Genomic DNA, 21696 nt, shown 5'->3' with positions numbered 1-21696 from the left:
AAACAGGCTACTATACATAAATTTGCAATAAAGATATAATTTTTGAAGCTTGATTTACAAATATTTAATGATTTATATATTACCTACTGCCCAGAATAAATGACTGCTTTGTATTCTAGAAATTTATCTAAGGCAACAAAACATGCATTTCATATAAAAATGAACACATAATAGAGAAGCATACACAGTGGAACCATTATAATACCTATCCAAAAGTTGTAGTAAGTCTAACCAGGGACATAATCTAACCATCATAATAAACCAATCGACAGCATAGCTAAGTACTGCGTAAAAGAGCTTTTACTCAGTGTGATACTTTCATATTTTTAAGATTTCACATATTTAAATCCTGAAAGGCTGGATGGACTCCAGAAAAAAGAACCAACTGCAAGAAAGAAACCTAAAGGAAATTAAGTCTTTGTTTAATTACTGAAATAAAGCTTCCAGATTGTATAATTCAGAAGTATCTGATTCTCCCTGACCATGATGGCGATTATACAATGTATGTTCTTCTTAAGGAGCTATTTGTACATGTCAGGAAAATATCTCAAATCACATACTGTGGCAAAATATGCGTACACAAATTTATACCACTTACGAGAAAACCTCGCATGCAAAGAGATTATATCTAATTACAGTCTGTTACCTAGAAATCATCTGTAACAAATCATCTAGCAAAAACTCCTGTAAATATCACACACAGAAATCTATCATGTTATGAACTTTTAGCATGTTCACTGGCATGACTTCTGTCTACTGTGGTAATGAAAGGCCTACTTTTGATGCTGACATTGACATACACAAATACACACTCTCTCTCTCTCTCTCTCTCTCGCAGCTTTTATATTTCTTCCCAGTCCCAAACAAGAAATCTGTAGAAACAAGATATCCTAGGAGTGCAATTAATGCTTACATCACTGCTAAAAGATACTTAGAACCAAAGTTATGGTTAATTCAGTAAAATGTTTTAAAATAGTTCTCAACTAAACGTAATTTACTTTTTTAAGGAATGCAGCTCTATTTTCAGATTTAAATTCAAAAGTGATAACAGAGTGCTACAAATTTTAGCTTAATGGAGTTTTTGAAGTTTTTTTTCATTAAGGTGATTATTCAAAAAACATTAAAAGAAAAAATTCACATAAATCAAGATGAGTCATGTCTAGCATTTTAACAGACTGATTGGACAGTACTACCCATTACTATACATAATTCCTAACTTAGATCCACAGCAAAAAGACTATTGAAATTACGTGTTCTAAAACTAGAAAAAAATTCTACAGTCTCACTCTAATTAAATTATAGAACTACTGTGTTATAATCTTAGATACCTATGTATTCAAGAAAAGCTGGAAGCATAAATATCCGCAGACATGAACAAAACGTACTCACATTGTTTTTAGGGTCTTTCAGATTGAACATCAAGCTTCTATACTTGTTCTTATATTTAGCATCTGTGTCCCGAAAAAAAGAGAAAAGCTCTTTTTCAATTTTTGTCGCTACTTTTGCTGCCTTTTCTTCTGGTACCTTCAAATTTGAGTCTGTAAGTCTTAAAATCAGAACAGTTCAATTATTTTTCAAGCATGTGAAGCCTGTATTATTGAATCTTCTACAATAATAGTATGTGTTAGAGGAGAGAGAGAGGAGGGGAGGGGGCATATAGGAGGGTAGATATTTGGGGGATCTCACCTAATGTGCATGATGCAATGGTACATTTCAAAACTATTAAAATAAATAATGTGTGCTACCTTTTCATGAGAATTTCTTTGAGCGAATGTCTGACACTCTGTCTGATCTGATCTGTGGACGGCTTGGAGGCAGGAGCAGCAGGAGGGTGCACAGAGGGCACTCCTTTATCAACTTTTTTCTTCTTCATCTCTTGCTTCTCATGAGTACCTAATTTAAATAAATACCAAACTCATTAAATCGTTTTTTTAAAAAAATTTTCCTTTTCATATACAATGTAAGTTTACAAATAAGATGGACAAATTAAAAGCCACTATTTAGAAATAAGATCAGAATCCACAGTCCATATTGAAATATTCCTGACACTAAAATTCTAATTAAAATGAACAGTGACTAAAAAGTGGCCCTAAAGTTATAAAATGCACATGCCCCTTTTCCAATTTAGATAATGGTTTTCGGAACTACTTTGCACATATATACTTCAATTAACTTTAAAATATCTATTTAGAAAATTCAATCTGAATTTATTACGTGATAATATAATGACCTTACTTATACCATAAAGTTGATGAACTTCTACTCTTTTCAACTGTGCTTGACATTACTAATATGAATGTTAAGCTTTAGTGATTTTTAACATCCTATCATTACTAATTTCTGTGAAGCTTCCAAATCTCAATGTCAAACATCATACTACTCTGACCTATCATACCAGCTCTTTATTCTGAAATCTCCTCATTTCAACGATTATTAAATCTAGCATTTTTACTATGTTTGTATCTTCACTTTCCCACATTATCAATTTACATGAAATAGTCCCTCACTATTACAACTCCCTTGCATACTTAACACTTTTATTCACTCTCCTTTAAGTATCTGTGCAGCAAATCCACAATTTTGGTAAAAGCCAACTTTTATCCGTAACTCAAATAGGCTAACAGCTAAAGATAATTTGAGAAAAATAAACATTGGTACTGACAGATCTCATTTTAATTTATAACTGCAAATATCAAGTAGGTTATACTCAATTTTCTGCCCTAATCCCAATTAACTTTCCCTAATAAATCTGTTTGCCTACTTTTAAAAACATCTGTTTCAGGTGGCACCTGTGGCTCACTGAGTAGGGCGCCGGCCCCATACACCGAGGGTGACAGGTTCAAACCTGGCCCCAGCCAAACTGCAACAACAAAAAAATAGCTGGGTGTTGTGGCAGACACCTGTAGTCCCAGGTACTCAGGAGGCTGAGGCAAGAGAATCACCTAAGCCCAAAAGCTGGAGGTTGCTGTGAGTTGTGACCCCACGGTACTTTACCAAGGGCAACAAAGTAAGACTCTGTCTCTATAAAAAATTTTTAAAAATAAAAAATAAAATAAAAAAGTTTTGTTTCATAATTTTTCTCCTCTATTCTCAAAACAATACCTCCTCCTTCCCAACTTCAATCTCATTTGCTTTGCTCATTTCATATTTCACTGAGAAAAAAAAATGTCAGCCATTCCATGTTCCCATTGTCAATCTACCTGTATCAGTTCTTCCTCCTATCATATACAATCTTCCTGTATCTTCTCCCTTCATGCAGAGTGCCTCCCATCCCCTCTGTTCTCTTCATAAAGTTCACTACCACCTCTCCCTACATCATTACTTGGAGTCAACTACCACCTCTCCCTACATCATTACTTGGCGTCAACTACCACCTCTCCCTACATCACTGCTTTTTACTTCTCTCCCCCCGGGTCATTAGTCTTACAAACATGCTATAGTATCTGCTTAAAAAAAAATTCCTTGACCCCACACCTACCTCTAGCCACCCCACCATTTCTTTTCTTTTCTATTTTTTTTGGAGACAGAGTCTCACTATGTCACCCTTGGTAGAGTGCCACGGCGTCACAGCTCACAGCAACTTCAAACTCTTGCACTTAGGCGATTCTCTTGCCTCAGTCTCCCAAGTAGCTGGGAATACAGGTACCCACAACACCTGGCTATTTTTCTGTTGTCGTTGTCACTGTTGTCTGGCAAGCCTGGGCCAGGTTCGAAACCACCAGCCCTGGTGTATGTGACTGGCACCCTAGCCGCTGAGCTATAGGTGCAGAGCCAGCACCCCATCGTTTCTGTTCCCTTAAAGAGCAACAAGTTGTCTGTAATTAATACCCAGTTCTTCCCCTTTCCATTCTACCATAAACCACTACAATTGGCTTTTGTCCCTGCTGCTCCACCAAAATCTTTCTAGTCAAAGTCACCAATGAGCTCCATTTCTCTAAGTCACAGATTTTAACAATCTGTGTTCATCTTATTAGATGTCTAGACAACAGCTGATGCAGCTGATCATTCCTTCTTTCTCAAAACTTCCTCTGGCTTCCAGAACACCATGGCCTCTTAGCTCTCCTCTTCTTACAGGCTTCCCCTCGTTCTCCTTTACTGGATCTTCTCCTCCTCCCAACTTCTAAATGCCAGCACTCCCCAAGGTCTCTGCTTCTGTCTCTTCATTATCAAACTTCCGTAGCTGTTTAAATCTAGATTCATGATTGTAAATACCAGTTGATTATCCCTTTTCTGAAATGCCTGGAACCAGAATACTCTGAATTGGTGGTTTTACTCTGGATTTTCGAATATCTGCATTATAATGACCAGCTGAACATCCCAAATAAGAAAATCTGAAATTTGAAATGATATTGGAGAACCACGTCAACTCTCAAAAAAGTTTCAGATTTTGGATTTGCTAATTTAGGAAGATCAACCTATACTAACAACTACACACTAATAAATCTCAAATCCATATACTGCCTGCCCAAGATTTTTGCAAGCTCCACACTTACCAGCCTAAGATTTACTCCAACATTTCCACCTGAACTTTCTGGTAGGAATCTCAAAGTGACAATGGTTGAAGCATAACTTTTCAATTTTCCTCTCCCAATCTTTTTCTCTTTCTCATCTCAATCAACGGCATCAACATTTATCCAATCATCCTCTAAGGTTTTTATTTTTACTCACCTGTACCTAATCGATCTGCAAATTCTGTCAATCTCATAAAATGTATCTACATCTAACCACTTTTCACTACTTCTATTGCACCTCTGTTCCAAGCTACCTTCATTTCATTCCTAGGATAACTGCTATAGACGCCTAATCAGTCCTGACCAACTACCATCCAAACTGCATAATGCAACCACAATAATCCATTATGCATTATTCCCTTGTACAAAATCCTCTAAACACTTCTCATAACATTCTGAACAACATATAAATTCTTTGTGATGGCCTCAAAGGTCCTACACAATTTTCTCTGAACTCATCTTCTACCACTATTTTATCCTCACGCATTATTGTCCAATCACTCTAAGTGGCTTTCTTGCTCCTCAAGCACCAAGCTTGATTCTGCCTTAAAGCCTCCACGCTTGCTGTGTCTCTTACCTAGTCCCTCCTCCATAAAATCTTCCCATCCTTTCAAATCCCACCTGCACATTCCTTCTTCCATTCTACCTAAAGTAGAAGCCCCCATCCCTCTCCCTAATTGTGACTTTCTCACTACTCTACTTTCTAGTCACAGGCTCTGATAAAGTACCATTTCCTTGTCCACTTCCTATCAGTCTTCTCCCATTAGTACTCAAGGGCTATGAAGAGAGAAGCCTTAAGTTCACTAGTGTTTCTCCAGAATTTAGAGCAATTTTTTTAATTACAAGTAAAGCCAATCATCTCAATGATTTTTAATGCCATTTAAAAAATGTTAATTTTTAAAAAATATTTAAAAACATGAGTAGTTATACACAAAATAAATAAATATATTAGTATATGATAATTCTGTTAAACTCATTACCTGACTTTGAAGATTTTTCTCCTAAGCAAATAATGGTTGTAGACTCTTTTGATATTTTCTCACTTTTTTCTTCTGAGGATCTCCGAGGTAAAACTGGTTGTCCCATCTTACGAAGAGGAGCTAGCTGCCATTTTTTAATTTCATTATCTTTACAGTCTGACGGATGTTTGCCCTCGCCAGACTCCTGGAAAAACAGTACTTAATTCATTAGAAATGAAATCTACGAAACAATATTTAAATATAAAGCAAAATGCAATAGTATGTGGATGAAAAAACTTCAACTTTATTAATACCATACCCTATCAATATATCAAATACATTTCATTCTTCAGCCCAGTAAATGTTTAAATGTTTTAGCATGCACACAAATAGCTTTCAATCACTGGAAAAATGAGATTTATCCTTCATTCAAAAATCTATTTTTTAAGTACCTATTTTGTACATAATATCTAACAGCCTATGAAAGAGAAACAAAGGACATAAACAGCATGTTCTCAATAATATCTTAGAAAGAAAATTAGATATAAAGTAATTAAGAGTTATCTCAGCTGGCTGTAGATATGGAAAAAAGAAGGATGAAATTGTGGAGAAAACATTTTTCACTATCTTTATAAAGCAAATAAAGTCATATGAACATATAAGTGTATCAATTAAGTTCTTGTGTGCTTATTGACAATTTTAAATCCAATGAGGTAGAACTAATCATCAGGGAACCTGCTTACTCTGGTCCTAATTATGTCCCATTAAGAATCACTAGTGGGCTGAGCACCCATAGCACAGTGGTTATGGAGCCAGCCACCTACACCAAGGCTGGCGGGTTCAATCCCAGCCCAGGCCAGCTAAAGATAAAACAATGACAATTGCAACAAAAAAATAACCGGAAATTGTGAGTATGTAGTCCCAGCTGCTTAGAGGGCTGAGGCAAGACAATTGCTTAAACTCAAGAGTGTGAGATTGCTGTGAGCTGTGACTCTACAGCACTCTGCCGAGAGCAACATAGTGAGACTCTGCCTCAAAAAACAAGAAAAAGAAAAGAAAAGAATCACTAGTGAAAGTGGAATTCTGAGATCCTTGGAAGAAATTAATTACAATACTAGTATGTTTCAAAGACAGGGGAAACCACACTGTGTACAGACACCCTTGTAACCACAGGTTTTAAGAGAAAGTACATAAAAAGTGATTGTTCTATAAACTAGAACTAAATTTTTTATTAACTTGTCTATTTTTTACCTCCCAACTAGACTTTCTTGAGAACAGGAATATATTTCTTTGTTATATATCCAAGGCAGGTAGTAATAACATGCTTGGCATACAATAGAAAGTCAGTAAATGGTGCAACATTAAAATCTAAGAATAAGAAGTGACATTTGAAAAGCAAATTCCATAAATTAACATCAGATAAACCCAAGTAAGATCCACTAGTTCACATCAAAAAGAAAAGGAAGCAGTGACTGCTTGGCATAGAGTATATACGTACAAAATCCAACTAACCTCCGTTCCTTTTCTTACAGAGACTGGATAGAGGCATTTCTCTAAACACCGACAACGTTAGTATTTTAAAATGTCTTTTTAAGCAAGATGGATACAACTGGGCTAAATGACAATATAACAAATTGCATTTCTCTTTTTTTTTTTTCTGTGAGACAGCGTCTCATTTTGTAGCCCTAAGTAGAGTGCTCTAGCATCACAGCTCACAGCAACCTGAAACTGTTGGGCTTAAGCGATTCTCTTACCTCAGCCTCCCAAGTAAGCTGTGACTGCAGGCACCTGCTATAGCACCTGGCTATTTTGGGGGCTGTAGTTGTCATTATTGTTTGGCAGGCCAGGCCAGGTTTGAATGCTGCCAGCCCCAGTGTACATGGCCAGTGCCCTAACTGCTGAGCTACAGGCACTAAGAGACAAACTGTATTTTTAAATTGTCAAGTACTTGTACACAAGATTAATAGTAATAAATAGATGCTTTCTAAAGACATGCTACACAACACTGCCAATGAGGTCCTTGGTTATCAATTACTTTGATGCTCATCAAACCAACATATAATAGCAAGTATCAGAGAGAATTTGATTTTCAAAAGTCTTAGAACACAAAAAAAATTGGATGCTACAAGGATTTGGCAAACTAGAATTCTATCCAGATTTGTTATACAAAGAATATCTTAAAGAACTGAGTTTACAAATAATGGGAAAGATTCTGGAGGAAACGTGCTCCTCAATCAGAATTACCTTCCATTAATGTTACAGAAAAATTAGTTTTAATAGAAAACTTTCAAAGAAATGAAGTTTTCAGAGGTACAAATCTGTTTGAACTGAAGAACTTTCTAACAATTAGAGCTGCTTAAAAACAAAGTAGCTCAGTGAGTAGGGTGCCAGCCACATATATCAAAGTTGGCAGGTTGGAGTCCGGCTCAGGTCTGCTTAACAACGACGACAACTGCAACCAAAAACAGCCGGGCGTTGTGGTGGGTACCTGTAGTCCCAGCTACTTGGGAGGCTGAGACGAGAATCACTTAAGCCTAAGGTTTGAGATTGTTGTGAGCGTGACACCAGGGCATTCTACCCAGCGTAACAGCATGAGACACTGTCTCAAAAAACAAACAAACAAAAAAACACCCAAAGATGTATTCCCCTGTGATGGTTTTCAAATAGAAGTTAGATCACTGTGGAGAACAGGCCATGAGGTGGCAAAAGCCCCACAGCCTGGGGAACATTCAGGGAATGAACCCCCAACTGCTTTTCCTCCATTCCCAGAACAACCACATATTCCTTTCTTCATGCTCCCTCTGCCAAAAGTCACAGAGCTCTTTCTTTGTCCAGTTAACTATGCAGAGACCCTTGTGATCTTTGCCTTCTTACATCTTACAATATGTTAATCAAGTTGTGTAGAAACTACTAAGTCACATAGTTCTTTCTCTGTTTTGTCAACTATGCTGAGAACCTCATGATCTTGCCCTTCTTCTTACGTTAATGAAGTTGAGTAGAAACCATTAAACAAGATGATTTATCCTTATTAAAGTCATTTATATTTTCCAATTGTACTGTAAGACCAAAATTATATCTTTTGTTTGTGATATTTCCCCATATTGTCTATGCTACTTCCCACTGGACAACCCTGTACAGACACAATAAAATAAAGCTGATTTTGTGCTTTGGTGCTGGCTGCAGCCATCAGCTCAGTCAGACCTCCCCATCCCATCTCTGTTTCTGTGTCTGTTCTTGTACTATATTTTCCTTGTTCCCCACCAATTCCACTCTGGTTCGCTCCCATTCTCTGCATTGGTTTGCGATAGGTCATCACTTCCTATAAATGTTATAGAGCATATTATCAAATCAAAATGGTAGGACTGAAAGATTTTTAAGGTTCCTACCAACTCTAAAATTCATGCTGTTTTTTTTTTTTTTTTTGAGACAAGAGCCTCACTATCACCCTAGGTAGAGTGCCAAGGCGTCACAGCTCACAGCAACCTCAAACCCTTGAGCTTAAGCAATTCTCTTGCCTCAGCCTCCCAAATAGCTGGGACTACATGCACCTGCCACAACACCTGGCTAATTTTTTGTTGCAGTTATCATTGTTGTTTAGTTGGCCTGGACCAGGTTCTAACCCACCAGCCTTGGTGTATGTGGATGGTGCCATAACCACTGTGCCACAGGCACAGAATCATGTTCTCTGTTTTTTATATTATTATATTTGCCTATCCATATATATTTGTTGCTAGTATGTCTTCTCTATCAATATTCTATAAAAACAAATTAATGACTAGAAAAGTCACAATAATGAAAAAGACTGACAATGAGGATTAAAACAATAATTAGATAAGATGCTATATCTCCTTTACACATTTCTTCTCTTAAAGACTAAATATCTTAAAATTTTTTTTTTTTTTTGAGACAGAGCCTCAAGCTATCATCCTGGGTAGTGTCAGGGCATCACAGTGCACAGCAACCTCCAACTCCTGGGCTTAAGCGATTCTCTTGGAGCAGCTGGGACTACAGGTGCCTGCCACAACACCCGGCTATTTTTTGGTTATAGTTGTCATTATTTGGCAGGCCCAGGCCAGATTTGAACCCACCAGCTCTGGTGTATGTGGCTGGCACCTTAGCCACTTGAGCTACAGGCGCTGAGCCTGAAATTTCTATTTAGAAGATACTGTCAGAAGAATATAAAACTAGGAATAACTGTTAACTTTTTAGGAGTCCACATTTTAAGAGAAAAATTATGCGGTGAGAGTTCTAAGGAAATAATGAGACAAAGTTAAAAGAATTATTTTTCTTTACAGAGATAAAAAATTACTCTCCTACTTGAAAATAATACAGTCAAATGGTTAAAGGATTAGGAAGTAATTACGGCTTTAAGCCTTTTTTTTTTAAAAAACTTAGCAAGCATGATCTACACTTAGGACCAAAAGAAAACAGACACATCCACCACTACCAAAGGACAGACTAGAAATAGCACAAAAGACTGTAAGATGTAAGACTTGTATATTGTGAAGGAATCACTACTAGTTTCACCAAGATTGTGGAAAAAATCTTAAATATGAATCTTTGAAAATATACAATAGAACTGAGAACCTAAAAAGAAATGTCAAAATTCTCATCATCTATAAAGGCTCTTAAATGAAAAACTCACCCGTTTTAAAATTTTGACTTTGTGCCTCACTGTCTCATCCACATACTTGCTTTTGTCATTTGCTGTTGTGTGTTTTGATAAGCCAAGCTTTTCACATTCCATTGTTTTATCTTCACTATGGGCTTCAACTGTGGCTTGATTTTCCAAAATATCTGGATCTAGTATTTCAGTCTTTTTATCTTCTTCAGCACAACACTTTACACACACATATTCTTTGTCTTCCTCTCCCATCTGCTGTGCTTGAGAAAGACTTAACCCAACACAATCACCATGAAACCAGTCATCACATCTCCCACAGCCAACCATAAACCTGGAAAAAAACAAAACAACAAAACTTTGATATTAAAAAAAAATGTCAAAAGTGAGCCGAAATTTCCAATATTTGGTATTCCAACATTTTGCATTTTTTCCATCTTTCCTCCTTCTGTAAGCTAACGTGGAGCAAGTTTTCAAAGAGAATAATATTGTATGAAAATGAAACATTTAAACATTTCCCCTCTGGTATGAATAAGAAAATACTGGGGGGTGGAGAGGGCCGATCAATCAGAAAGAAAATAAAGGATAACTGACCTTTGCCAGCATAAAATACTATACAGCATAAACAAAGCACAGAATAGCAATTCATTTCTCCACTGAGAAGGGCGGTAAGATTTCTGAGATAATCTGATCACACACAATTCATCAAAGTTATAGCTACATTACCACAGACCTGAAATCACACATAAAATTGGTAAGAACTGTTCATTCAACAAATTCTTTTTAAATTGCAGGATAAAAGTAACAAAAATGCAGTTCGTGAACATAGGAAGCCTCTCAAACTGCTTACTCGCCATCCTAATTATATAACTTTAGCTCAATATATTCTAGTTCATGTCATCAGTGATTCAGCTGAAAAAAATCTTTTCATGTACTTTCCAGTGTGAAGAACTTCCTTACTAATGCTCATGTGTTTCAGATAAACTTGTTTTCTCAAATAAATATCATCTTAAAATGAAGATATTAGTGTGCAGGTTAGACATTTTAATTCCCAATCTCCCTGTTTTCCCTTTATTTCATCTTAGCTAAGAAATTACTTCACTAATAGGAAAAGTATAGGCACATCTGATTTATGACTCTAAAAAGAGCTTCCATTTCCTAGTTTAAAAAGAGGATCTGTAATTTTCAGAAGGAATAGGTGAGGTGGAGAGAGTATCTATAATCACTTTCGAATAAAATGGTACATCAGATATTATAAGCAGCAATTTAAGGGAGAAATTTTTTACGTATTTCTTAACCCACTGTTAGGAAAGCTAAAATGCTCACTTCAAATAACGATTCCTAATATTTCCCTTTTTCCTTCTTCAGGCTAGCAATTCATGGTATGTCTAAGACTTAGCAGATTTAGATATGTTCTTTAATGATTTAAAAGGCTTTGTTCTACAGACTTTGATAATAGTAGACCCACCAGCAATGTCAAACTTTTTTTAAAAAAGCTAACAGTAATACACTGGTGATAGGGACTAGAGGTCCTGTTTTAATGTTGGAAATATTAAGTATAAAAATTACGAGTTTCAGGACGGCACCTGTGGCTCAAAAGGGTAGGGCGCCAGCCCCATATGCTGGAGGTGGTGGGTTCAAACCCAGCCCTGGCCAAAAACTGCAAAAAATAATAATAATAAAATAAATAAAAAATTACGAGTTTCAACGTTTACAGGTGTTTTTAAAGTCATAGCAAATGCCTTACTCCTCAGCAGTGGCACTTCCTTCTCTCCTTCCTCCTGTGCCTCTCCATTGTATACCAAACCACTGCCCTGCCTTGTGAAGGAGACTTTCTCCTTTAATTCATCTTTCTGTACATCATAATGCCTGTGCTTTATCAGGTTAAGTCCTCATCTCCCCAATGATTGGTTTTAAAAACAAAAATAATAAACTTGTTCACAAGTCAGGTAAGAAATCTTTTAAACAATGTAATTGATATATTTGCAAGGTAGAAATAGTCTTGTCTGGGTTTGAGATTTTTGATGTATCCATAATATTTCAATGTTACAGATAACTGCAGCCAACACGCACACAAAACAAAGGTTTGAATAACACAGTGCTTGGTCTTTCATTCGAGGTTCAAAGTTACATCTGCTACTTCTTGAAAAGTTGTCCAATTTGGAGTTTTTGAAATATTGAGGGAAAGCTAATGATTTCCCTTCCATGATCAAGCTCTATTAAGATTTCTTCAGAACAAGTCTAGGCTAGTTTTGGTGAGAAAAGACTTAAAAGCCTAGACTATGCTTTTGTCCCAAATTCAGATCTAAAGGTCGAATTATAAAGCATATATTATGGTATTTCCAAATTTTTTGTTTGACTTAAGGAAGAATTTTATGATCATCAAATTTTTCAAGCAATTATTTCACTATGCCTCTTTCGAGTTTATTTTGGAAATGTCTCAAATTTGAGAGGTTCTGAAAAGCAAATCTCTAGTGCCATCTACAGCATTTAGATTTTATGTAAATAGCAGCTACAGAAAATTTTCTGAGAAATAAAGAAATGACATTGATAAAAATAATTTTCCTATGTGGAAAAATAACTTCTATTTCTGGTTACCCAAAAATAAAAATATGAATCATTTTTAGGTGTACAACTTAGAAATACTATCAACATTTTATACTATTTTAAAATGTCCTATTCCATTAAAGAAAATCTACTTTCTTCCTTTTTCAAGCTATTATTTTTTCAAAGTGAAGAATAGGGGAGTATAGAAGGAGGGACTAGCTAATATTTACTCTATTATTCTACCCTGTCCTTGAATTTCTAATTATCAGGAGGAAAGCCCATTTTAAGGAAAAGACTATAACCTAGATGTTAAAGCTATTACTGCGAAATCAGTGTTATATGGAGTTTAGCTTAAGATCCATTAACTGGAGCAGGGCAGTATCTGTTAATGGGAAGAGCAGCAATACTGTCCTCTCCGTATGTTCATACATAAAATAAAAATAAAGTAAGCTAGGCCTACTGTGAGAAAATTCAAAATTAATTTACAGCTCTTAATCTTTACTTTTATGGCATGAGCCAAAAAATATCCTTAGAATATTTTCAAGTTCCTTCAAAGTACAGCGGTAACACTGAAAACTCCTGCTCTTGACGAATTCATCACATGTTCACTAACATTGTAGGTGTTACAACATGGACTTCTGACAAGTGTTTCTTGGTAACAGCCTAGACCATGTGATTGTGAATGTGTATGTACTCAACTCTTTTATGATAAAATATTATATTCCACATAGACATTAGATCAGTTTTATTACTAACAATCTAACTTGCAAAGAAAAATACTCATCAACCTAAGCCTTAAAATCCTGAGAAAAACAGAATCATTTATTCTACAAGAAATTCTCAGAAATAATTTTTGTTTGAATACACAGTAGAAAGCTATAAGCACATGTTGCTAAGAAGCTATTTTTTTTTTTTAATTTTATCCAATACACTAATCTACAACTGAGGGCAACAAAGCATAATGCAAACTAAAAGTACAAGCACCTTCTAGAGAAGTGGAGAGACAGAAACCACAAGGTAGATGACATGGAAAGACTAACATTTCTTCCTTAAAAAATGTCAACTGGCTTATGTTTAACAGATGTTCAAGTCTCATTAATGTAAAAAAAAAAAGTGTTAATCTGTTTTAACTATTCAATGTAACTTTAGTATAAGGCTGAACCAGAAAAATATACAGAAGCAAAAACAGCATGATGTGTTTGCTGACTCTTAAGAGTCAATACCTACTATCTTGAGGATAGATATACAAGTTGCTTATAGTCAAATATTACATCTGGCAGCGCCATGAATAAAGATCTGTATTACAAAATATAATTTCCAACTGGAAGCACATACAAGGAATCTAACCTCAGCTGTGACGTGTGTAAAATGCTACAGAGTTGAAGCAAAGCTGTCACAAATGCTAGAAAATATGTCATATTAACAAATAGCTTTCAAAGTGTCTAGTGCATGAAATCAAAGAGAAGGATCAAAATTATTTTCAAATATGCCCTGCCTAATAAATTCATATCCCTACACAAAGATTAAAACAAGAAAATTACATGCTGCAGGACAGATGCATTTTTTGAGTAAGCTCAATGTACACAAGCACAATGTATCAAAAGTAATAGTGAAGGCTAGATAATATGTAAAGGAAAAAAAACGATCAATTAAATAGGCTTCTTTATTTACAAAATTGAAGAATCTGAAATGCCGCTTCCAATATTGATTGGTTCCAATGTTAATATATATTATTCAGGTCAATTACACAGAGTGAAACCCAAATCCCTACACATCTTAACATTCTAAGTCATTTTCCAAACCAGGGCAAAGAAACTCTAGATTCTACAGAGTAGATCCAAAAGGTGCCATCAGGCTTAAAAACAGGGGATTTGGGGGAATGAGGCAGTGGCAGATGGAGATACTAACACCTCTTCTTCCTTTTAGGAAAGTAAGTTCTGATGTTGGTGAAGTGACAGTCATCACTAAGCAAGCTGGGCAAACTCTTGAAGACTGGGGTATCAGAAGTTTATTTTTTTAAAAGCTACATTATAACAGATTTTAACACGGCTTCCAGTCTATGCCAAAGTTCTATTTGGGAACTATTAAATTAAGGCTCCTATTCCATTTCTCTGGTCAGATGTTAGTGTGATAATTTTTATAAGATTCTAGCAGAGAGAAAAGGGTTGACATTTTAAACGCTTAAAAGCATCATTCAACCCTTAATTCTCTTGGCCTGAAAACTGCAGGCCCACTTTAAAATATTTGAGTCAAGTGTTTTACAGTTTTAAAAACCATAAAGAGCATATAATTAAGGGCAAATATAGGACTGTACTAAAAAACAAGTCACAATTTTTAAAAACTGGGAATATATGGTTATAAACTAACCCAATACTATAAACAGGCTATCAAATAAATCACAAATGAAGAGCTCCTTTTTGACATAACCTTATTTTTTAAATAGCTCCAACAGTTCCTGCTCATTCTCAGCATAATGATCCCCTTCCCTCCAAAAAAAAAAAAGGTGTTACAACACAGTTTACTAAATTGTGCCTCCCTAAAGAGTTCCGTTTTGATGTAATCTGACAGGGCTAGGGAAAGTCACTCTAACATGTACTTTCGTGAGTGAGGATAATAATATAATGCACAGGTTATAATATTCTTTTATCATCAGTGTTGATAGACGTTCCAACAGCAATGTGAACACTTGAACAGGATAATCTTGTAGCTGCAAACTTCACTTCATCTCTTGTTCTCCTTTTCTTAAAAAGCTAGCAAAAAATACACTGGAGTTAGGAGCACAACACCAGAAAACTACAAAACACTGAATCCTAAGAAAGAATAAAAAGCAGTGCTAAAAATCAAGATCACCTCTAAAATTTTTAAAGATTGGAATTAACAAAAAAATTCTCCATATTACTAAAACAATGAAAAAAGAAGTACATGTTTTCACTCTATTTCGTGTTACATACAAAATTCACCTGGGTAATTAACAGTTGTTTAGTTATCAAATTTCATTCCAAGGTCAAGTTTGAGAGTTATGAAGTAATGGTATTAAGTCTTTAATGTGCTACATTTTACCCCCTCCCCAAAAAAACAAAAAAAAACCCCAAGCCCACCCCCAAAAAGCTTCAAAAGAAAAATAGAGTTTTCGTTATGACCTTCATACTTTATTACTAGTTCTTCTTAGGCCAAATAAAATGATATATAACTTACACACCTAAAGCAGCATAACAATTTTCTTATCAGTAAGAAGTTTCTGTTTTTTCTTTTTTTTCAGATGCAACAACTAAATTATACTCTCTAACTGGTTACAATGACAAAACATTTTCATATATGTCAGCTGTTGATCACATATTTTTATAAATGTTCTGGGTTGATATATTTGTAAATTCAGTGGTTCCATCTATCATTTATCCAGGGTTGATGATGGATTTTTGTTTTTGCAAGTCTTTGTATGTTAAATAATTTCTTTCTATGAAAAAGTTCTCATGCTAATCCCACCCCAAGGAAGTAATTTCTCTTCAATGTACACATCACTCATACACACCCACACACACCTGTTGCCATGTGGTTTTTTGCAAAACCCACACTGCTTGCTGGGAGCCCACATATATTTGCTTTCAAATGAGGAGCTATGATCAGAACCTTCTCTTTTTACGGTAGCAATGTTGTCTGGAATAAACAATGGTGGCTCATCCAAAGAAAAACTTTTGCTGCTTCTCCTTTGGCGGGGTTGTAGGTTCTTCTCAGGTTTTTTCAGTTTCAGTTTATCTTCCTCTCTAAAATGCTCAACACCTGTATGTTCAAGCTCTTCCTTCATATGACTATTAGGTTTCATTGCTGGGGCCTGCTGCTGAGGCTTATGGCACTGTTTCTGGCTGGAATGTAGCAAATGTCCAGTTTGTGCAGGATGATGAGGCTCTTTAGAGCAACCGGGGTGACCATGAGGCTTATCACTCAAAGAATGAGTTATGGGTTTGGAAATTTGTACTAAATTTTGATCCTGTACTGTTCTTTTTAGTATAGAATGAGTTTGGTTTTTTATGGATTTAACCCCAGAATTGCAACTCTGAATCTTTGGCTCCTTATCAACTTGTTTTTTCCTAACTTTGACTCTATGAAAATTTTGCTGAGGTCCTGGCTCATTAGCATTCCGTTTCAAACTTTTGACACTAACTTTAGTTCTGTTCTGCAGTACTTCATGCTTCCCTGCCACAATTTTCTTGGGAGTATCTGTGGTCATGTTTTGCCTAGAATGAATTACAGTTTTTGTGTGTTTTGACTTTATGTTTTTTGACTCCATGTAAGAAACATTACTTGACTGGCTGTTTCCGTCATCCGGAAGGTTTGATGTTTCATGAGAGTCCATTTGAGGACTTTCAGTAATAGCCAACTGTTCTGAATCTGGATCAGGCACATTACAAACAGCAGTTTCTAAAATATTACTTTCTAGTTCAGAAGTACTGGTATCAACCACCTCTAAGTTTGATCTAGTAAACTCAGGGCTCTGTAACTGCTTATTAGACTCTGTGTCCTCGCAATAACCCAATGGTTCCATTTTACTTCTTTGAAGGGAGTTCTCAGCTTTATCATCAGAAACATCCATGGTAGTCTTCAATTCCAAATTACAGTCAGTAACTTCATCCACAGAACTAGACACACCTATAAGGTTCTTTTCTGTCTCATTTGGATTTGTACAAGCAATGTCAGCAGAAATACCAGCCGAAGATCCAGGTTCCTCAATAACTCGATCATCTTCGTGAGATAATTTTACTGTCTCCTTTGAGTCTTGTTCAACTTTTCCCTTTGTTATCAATTCTTCAACAACAGCCTCATCCATTTTACCTGGAATGGAATCACTCTGTTCACATTCTTTATCTGAAAACTTAAACAAGGGGCTACGAACAGTCTTAATTTTACATTCCATCAAAGCTTCATTTTTCCTTTCTTCAAGAGTAACACAAGTCTCTGAAAGAAGTGGACAATTCAATTCATGAGATGCCACATGTGCTTCTTCCTGATTATTACACTTATGTTCAGAATCTAATCCAGGTTCATCCTTCATTTCAAGAGAAGATGACACTGAAGACTGACTCAGAGACACTGATACTTCTTCTGGTACTGCTTCAACTTGCCCACTGTGTCGGCTGCTCCTTCTGTTCTCTTTATGGTACTCGGGTTTCAGTGAAGTACAAACTTCTTCTTTAGTCTGACTTCTTTCTGGTTGTCTCACCCCTGCCTTAGGGGTAGACACGGTCTTCCCAGATGCTTTTTTTGTGTTACTTAAAGGTGCTGCATTTGAGCGCTTGGCAATAGTGCTTTGTCGTAAACTTCTTACTTGCTCTATCACAGGGAAAAAATAAAAACAAAAACAACATTTAGCTATTATACCATGTGTTATTTCAATACAATTCAGAATATATCACTTCCTTACTCTGAGCTATAAAATTTGCTCATTTCAACAAAAATGTACTCACGATGGTGATTATATATACATTTACATACAACTTTATGTATGTAAATTTTCTACTTATCAAAATTTTCTCTGAATTCTGGCAGTAGGAAAAAAACCTCTGTAAAATTCAGACTTGTATTATATCTTACTCCAAGAAAATGTTTTCACATCAAGTCTCTTACCCATAAGCAGTAACCTGGGAGTAAAATAAGTAAAATAAGCTTCCTTTACCATTAGTGCCTATCTTAAATAAAGACCATCATATATTTTAAAATAGTAAATATTTCTAAATATATAAAATATATTCCTAAATATATAAAACCAAATAAATTCAGTAAATTTAGTAAAATGTCAACTAAACTCATTAGGAACAGGACCTCTGCCAATTTTAAGATAAAGCCTCACACGAACTCTAACTCCTTTATCAATGTAATTCCCTTTACCACCATGTTCGCATTCCTACTAGTCCTAAGAAATGACCCATACTGTAAAATACCACACAAAGATCACCAAAAAATAAATTACAGTGCAAAAAATTTAATCCAAGGAAATGTATCATAAGGCAAAATGAAGCATGAAAATATTTAATAAAGCTTCCCACTTTTAACAATGCTCCTAATGAAGAATCCCCTTTCCCTGCCCTGGTACCTCCCCCTGAGGGAAAGAGAAACACAAGTGCAGAGACCTGGAAAGAAAAGTGAGCTAAATAATCAACTCAGCAGGCTCGGCGCCTGTAGCTCAGCGGCTAGGGCACCAGCCACATACACCAGAGCTGGCGGGTTTGAATCCAGCCCAGGCCTGCCAAACAACAATGACAACTACAACCAAAAAATAAAAATAGCCGGGCGTTGTGGTGGGTGCCTAGAGTCCCAGCTACTTAGGAGGCTGAGTGAAGAGAACTGCTTAAGCCCAAGAGTTTGAGGTTGCTGTGGGCTGTGATACCATGGCACTCTTCCGAGGCTAACAAAATGAAACTCTGTCTCAAAAAAAGAAAGAAAAGAAAGAAAAAAAATAATCAACTAAGCAGAGAACCCACAAATTTATCACTGAACTCTAAGAACCTTATAAAAGGTATATATCCTCATTAACCTAGAACAATTCTAGGCGACGTATATCGTTCTGATGTAATTATCAACAATACTCTTTTTCACTCTCAGTAACGGTCCCAGTTTGGACAATAAATTATACAGTCATCCTCATCTTGGGACCCTTTCTAACTTCCCTAGGACTTAGCACAATTAGACACTAGGTAAGTACTCAACAACTTTTAAATATTTTTTGGTGGATTAGGAACTGTTTACCACGTGCTACGTTTTAAGGAACTAAATGTTTAATAAAATTTTGTTTCAGTGTTTAAATGACTGTTAAAGTTTTAACGACAGCCTGTAGTAATTTACAGCTCTACTTTAATTGTCCTTGAAATAAATGAAGAAATTTTAGCACCATTACTCATTAATAAATTAAGAACCTTTAATACTCAGTAGTTGCTAAAAATGACAAGGGAATAGCATATTTAACTGCAAAGTTATTTAGATAAAAAACTGTCTTTCAAGCCATGCATGGTGGCTCATGCCTGTAATCCTAGCACTCTGGGAGGCCAAGGTGGGTGCACTGCTTGAACTCAGAAGTTTGAGATCAGCCTGAGCAAGAGTGAGACTGTCTCTAAAAATAGTTGGGTCTTGTGGCAGGTGCCTATATTCCCAACTACTTAGGAGGCTGAGCAATCAGATCACTTGAACCCACGAGTTTGAGATTGCTGTGAACTATGATACCACAGACTCTACAGATGGTGACAAAGTGAGACTCTGTCTCAAAAAGAAAAAAAAATTGTCTTTCAATAGTAACTTATTAAAGCAAAGGATAAAGTCACTTTTTCTGCAAACAACAGCAATAAAAAAAAAAAGAAAGAAAAAAGTAAATCATGTAGGAGACTAAAAAGTGACAAACACTAAACGGGCAGTCTTGGCAAACGCTAACAACACGAATGCCACAAGAGCCTCAGGCCCAGATGATTCTCAAGAGGAAATGAAGGTGGGTGGTTAAATCAAGATAGACTTAAAGCTCCTTAAAAGCAGCTGTTAGAGCCTCTTCTAGCCTGGTTCACCTGTTGGGCAACTGCCTTTCCCTGGTCCTAATCCCAAACTGATGGTTTATTCTCTGGACAGAGAGTAAAATAGGGTCTCTAGATGAAGAAACATCAGGCACAGTTGAGAGTAGCAGTAAAGTACACTGAAACTTGTGAGATTAAGTCAATCTGTAAATACCGAAAGCTAAGAAGCCCCAGTTGGCTTCCCTCAAAGGCTCCCATAATATGCCAGCAATCTAATGAAGACTATGGAGAACAACCTAAATTCTGATTATTGGGGTTCTACCAAAAGCAGCAGTCAGATCACTCTACAGTGTGATGCTCACAGTTGGCAAAACCAACTTACAGACTTAGAAGTTCCACAGTTTTAGTTCCCTACCATTAAACATGAGCAATAATCAAGATCAAACATTTCAGGAGGCCAAAAGAAAGATGGAGGCCAAAAACATTTTTAAAAAAATTACTTTTAGACAGACAAATAGATACTACAGAAGGAGATAAAAACTTTTTAAAACACCATTAATATCTTTACTGGAAAAAAAAAAAAAAAAAAAGACTGGCTCAGCACCCGTAGCATAGTGGTTACAGCACGAACCCAGCCTGGGCCAAATAAACAACAATGACAACTGCAACAAAAATAGCCAGGCGTTGTGGTGGGCGCCTGTAGTCCCAGCTACTTGGGAGGCTGAGAGAAGAGAATAATTTTAGCCCAAGAATGGTGAGCTGTGACACCATGGCACTCTACCAAGGATGACAAAGAAAGACTCTGACACAAAAAAAAAAAAAAAAAAAAAAAAAAAAAAAGACATACACAAAAAAGGAACATTTAGCAATCAGAAATACAAAACTTTCCTTGGTGGAAATGCTGGAAGATAGATATGAGAAAATTTTAACAAGTAAAGGAAAAGGACAAAGTAGCAGAAAGTAGGAAAGATAAGGCAAATGAAAGGGCTGGTCCTTACTACCTGACAAATTAACAACTCCAGAAATCAAGAGCTAGTAAGAGAAATTAACAATGAAATAATTCAAGAAATTCTCCCAGAAGTGAACAGTAGTTTTCAGACTAAAAGATCTACTCACTAAGAGCACATAGCCCAATACATAAAATACACCCACCCCAAGATAATCATGAATCAACACACAAGAGCTGAGGAGAAAGATTCCACAACTTCAAGAAAGTACATTATATATCTCCTCCTCAAAAAAATTAAAAATAAGCTTAACAATACTAAAGTTAGAAGAAAATAAAACATCCTCAATATTTCTGAAGGAAAATTATTTCCAACTTTGAATTTTATGTCCAACCAGCCCAAGATTCCATTGTCAGACAAAATTAAGTATAATTGCAGACATGTAAGGTTTAAAAAGAGTATCTCAATGGTCCTTTTCTCACAAAACTACTGGAAGAAGTACATCACTAAAATGGAAGAGTTAGGCTCAGCGCCCGTAGCAAAGTGGTTACAACGCCAGCCACATGCACCGAGGCTATAAGGTTAGAACCCAGCCCAGGCCTGCTAAACAACGACAACTGGCTC

General features: G+C 36.0%; 1 protein-coding gene across 5 annotated transcripts in view; it reads right to left on the bottom strand.

Moving 5' to 3' along the window:
- The window catches only part of PHF3 (PHD finger protein 3), a 105753-nt gene that overhangs the window by 25747 nt on the left and 58310 nt on the right, over positions 1-21696 (bottom strand). For all 5 annotated transcript variants that reach the window (XM_023513130.1, XM_023513131.1, XM_023513129.1 and 2 more), the window contains 5 exons: positions 16178-17963; positions 10116-10425; positions 5492-5675; positions 1746-1893; positions 1390-1546 (listed from right to left, as the gene is read on the bottom strand). In XM_023513130.1, the coding sequence (XP_023368898.1) occupies positions 1390-1546; positions 1746-1893; positions 5492-5675; positions 10116-10425; positions 16178-17963 (2585 nt within the window). The remainder of the gene's footprint in view (positions 1-1389; positions 1547-1745; positions 1894-5491; positions 5676-10115; positions 10426-16177; positions 17964-21696) is intronic.

This window comes from Otolemur garnettii, unplaced genomic scaffold (assembly GCF_000181295.1).
Source record: "Otolemur garnettii isolate 467f Iridium unplaced genomic scaffold, OtoGar3 scaffold00035, whole genome shotgun sequence".
Taxonomy (NCBI): domain Eukaryota; kingdom Metazoa; phylum Chordata; class Mammalia; order Primates; family Galagidae; genus Otolemur; species Otolemur garnettii.
This window is presented reverse-complemented; position numbering and strand designations above follow the sequence as displayed.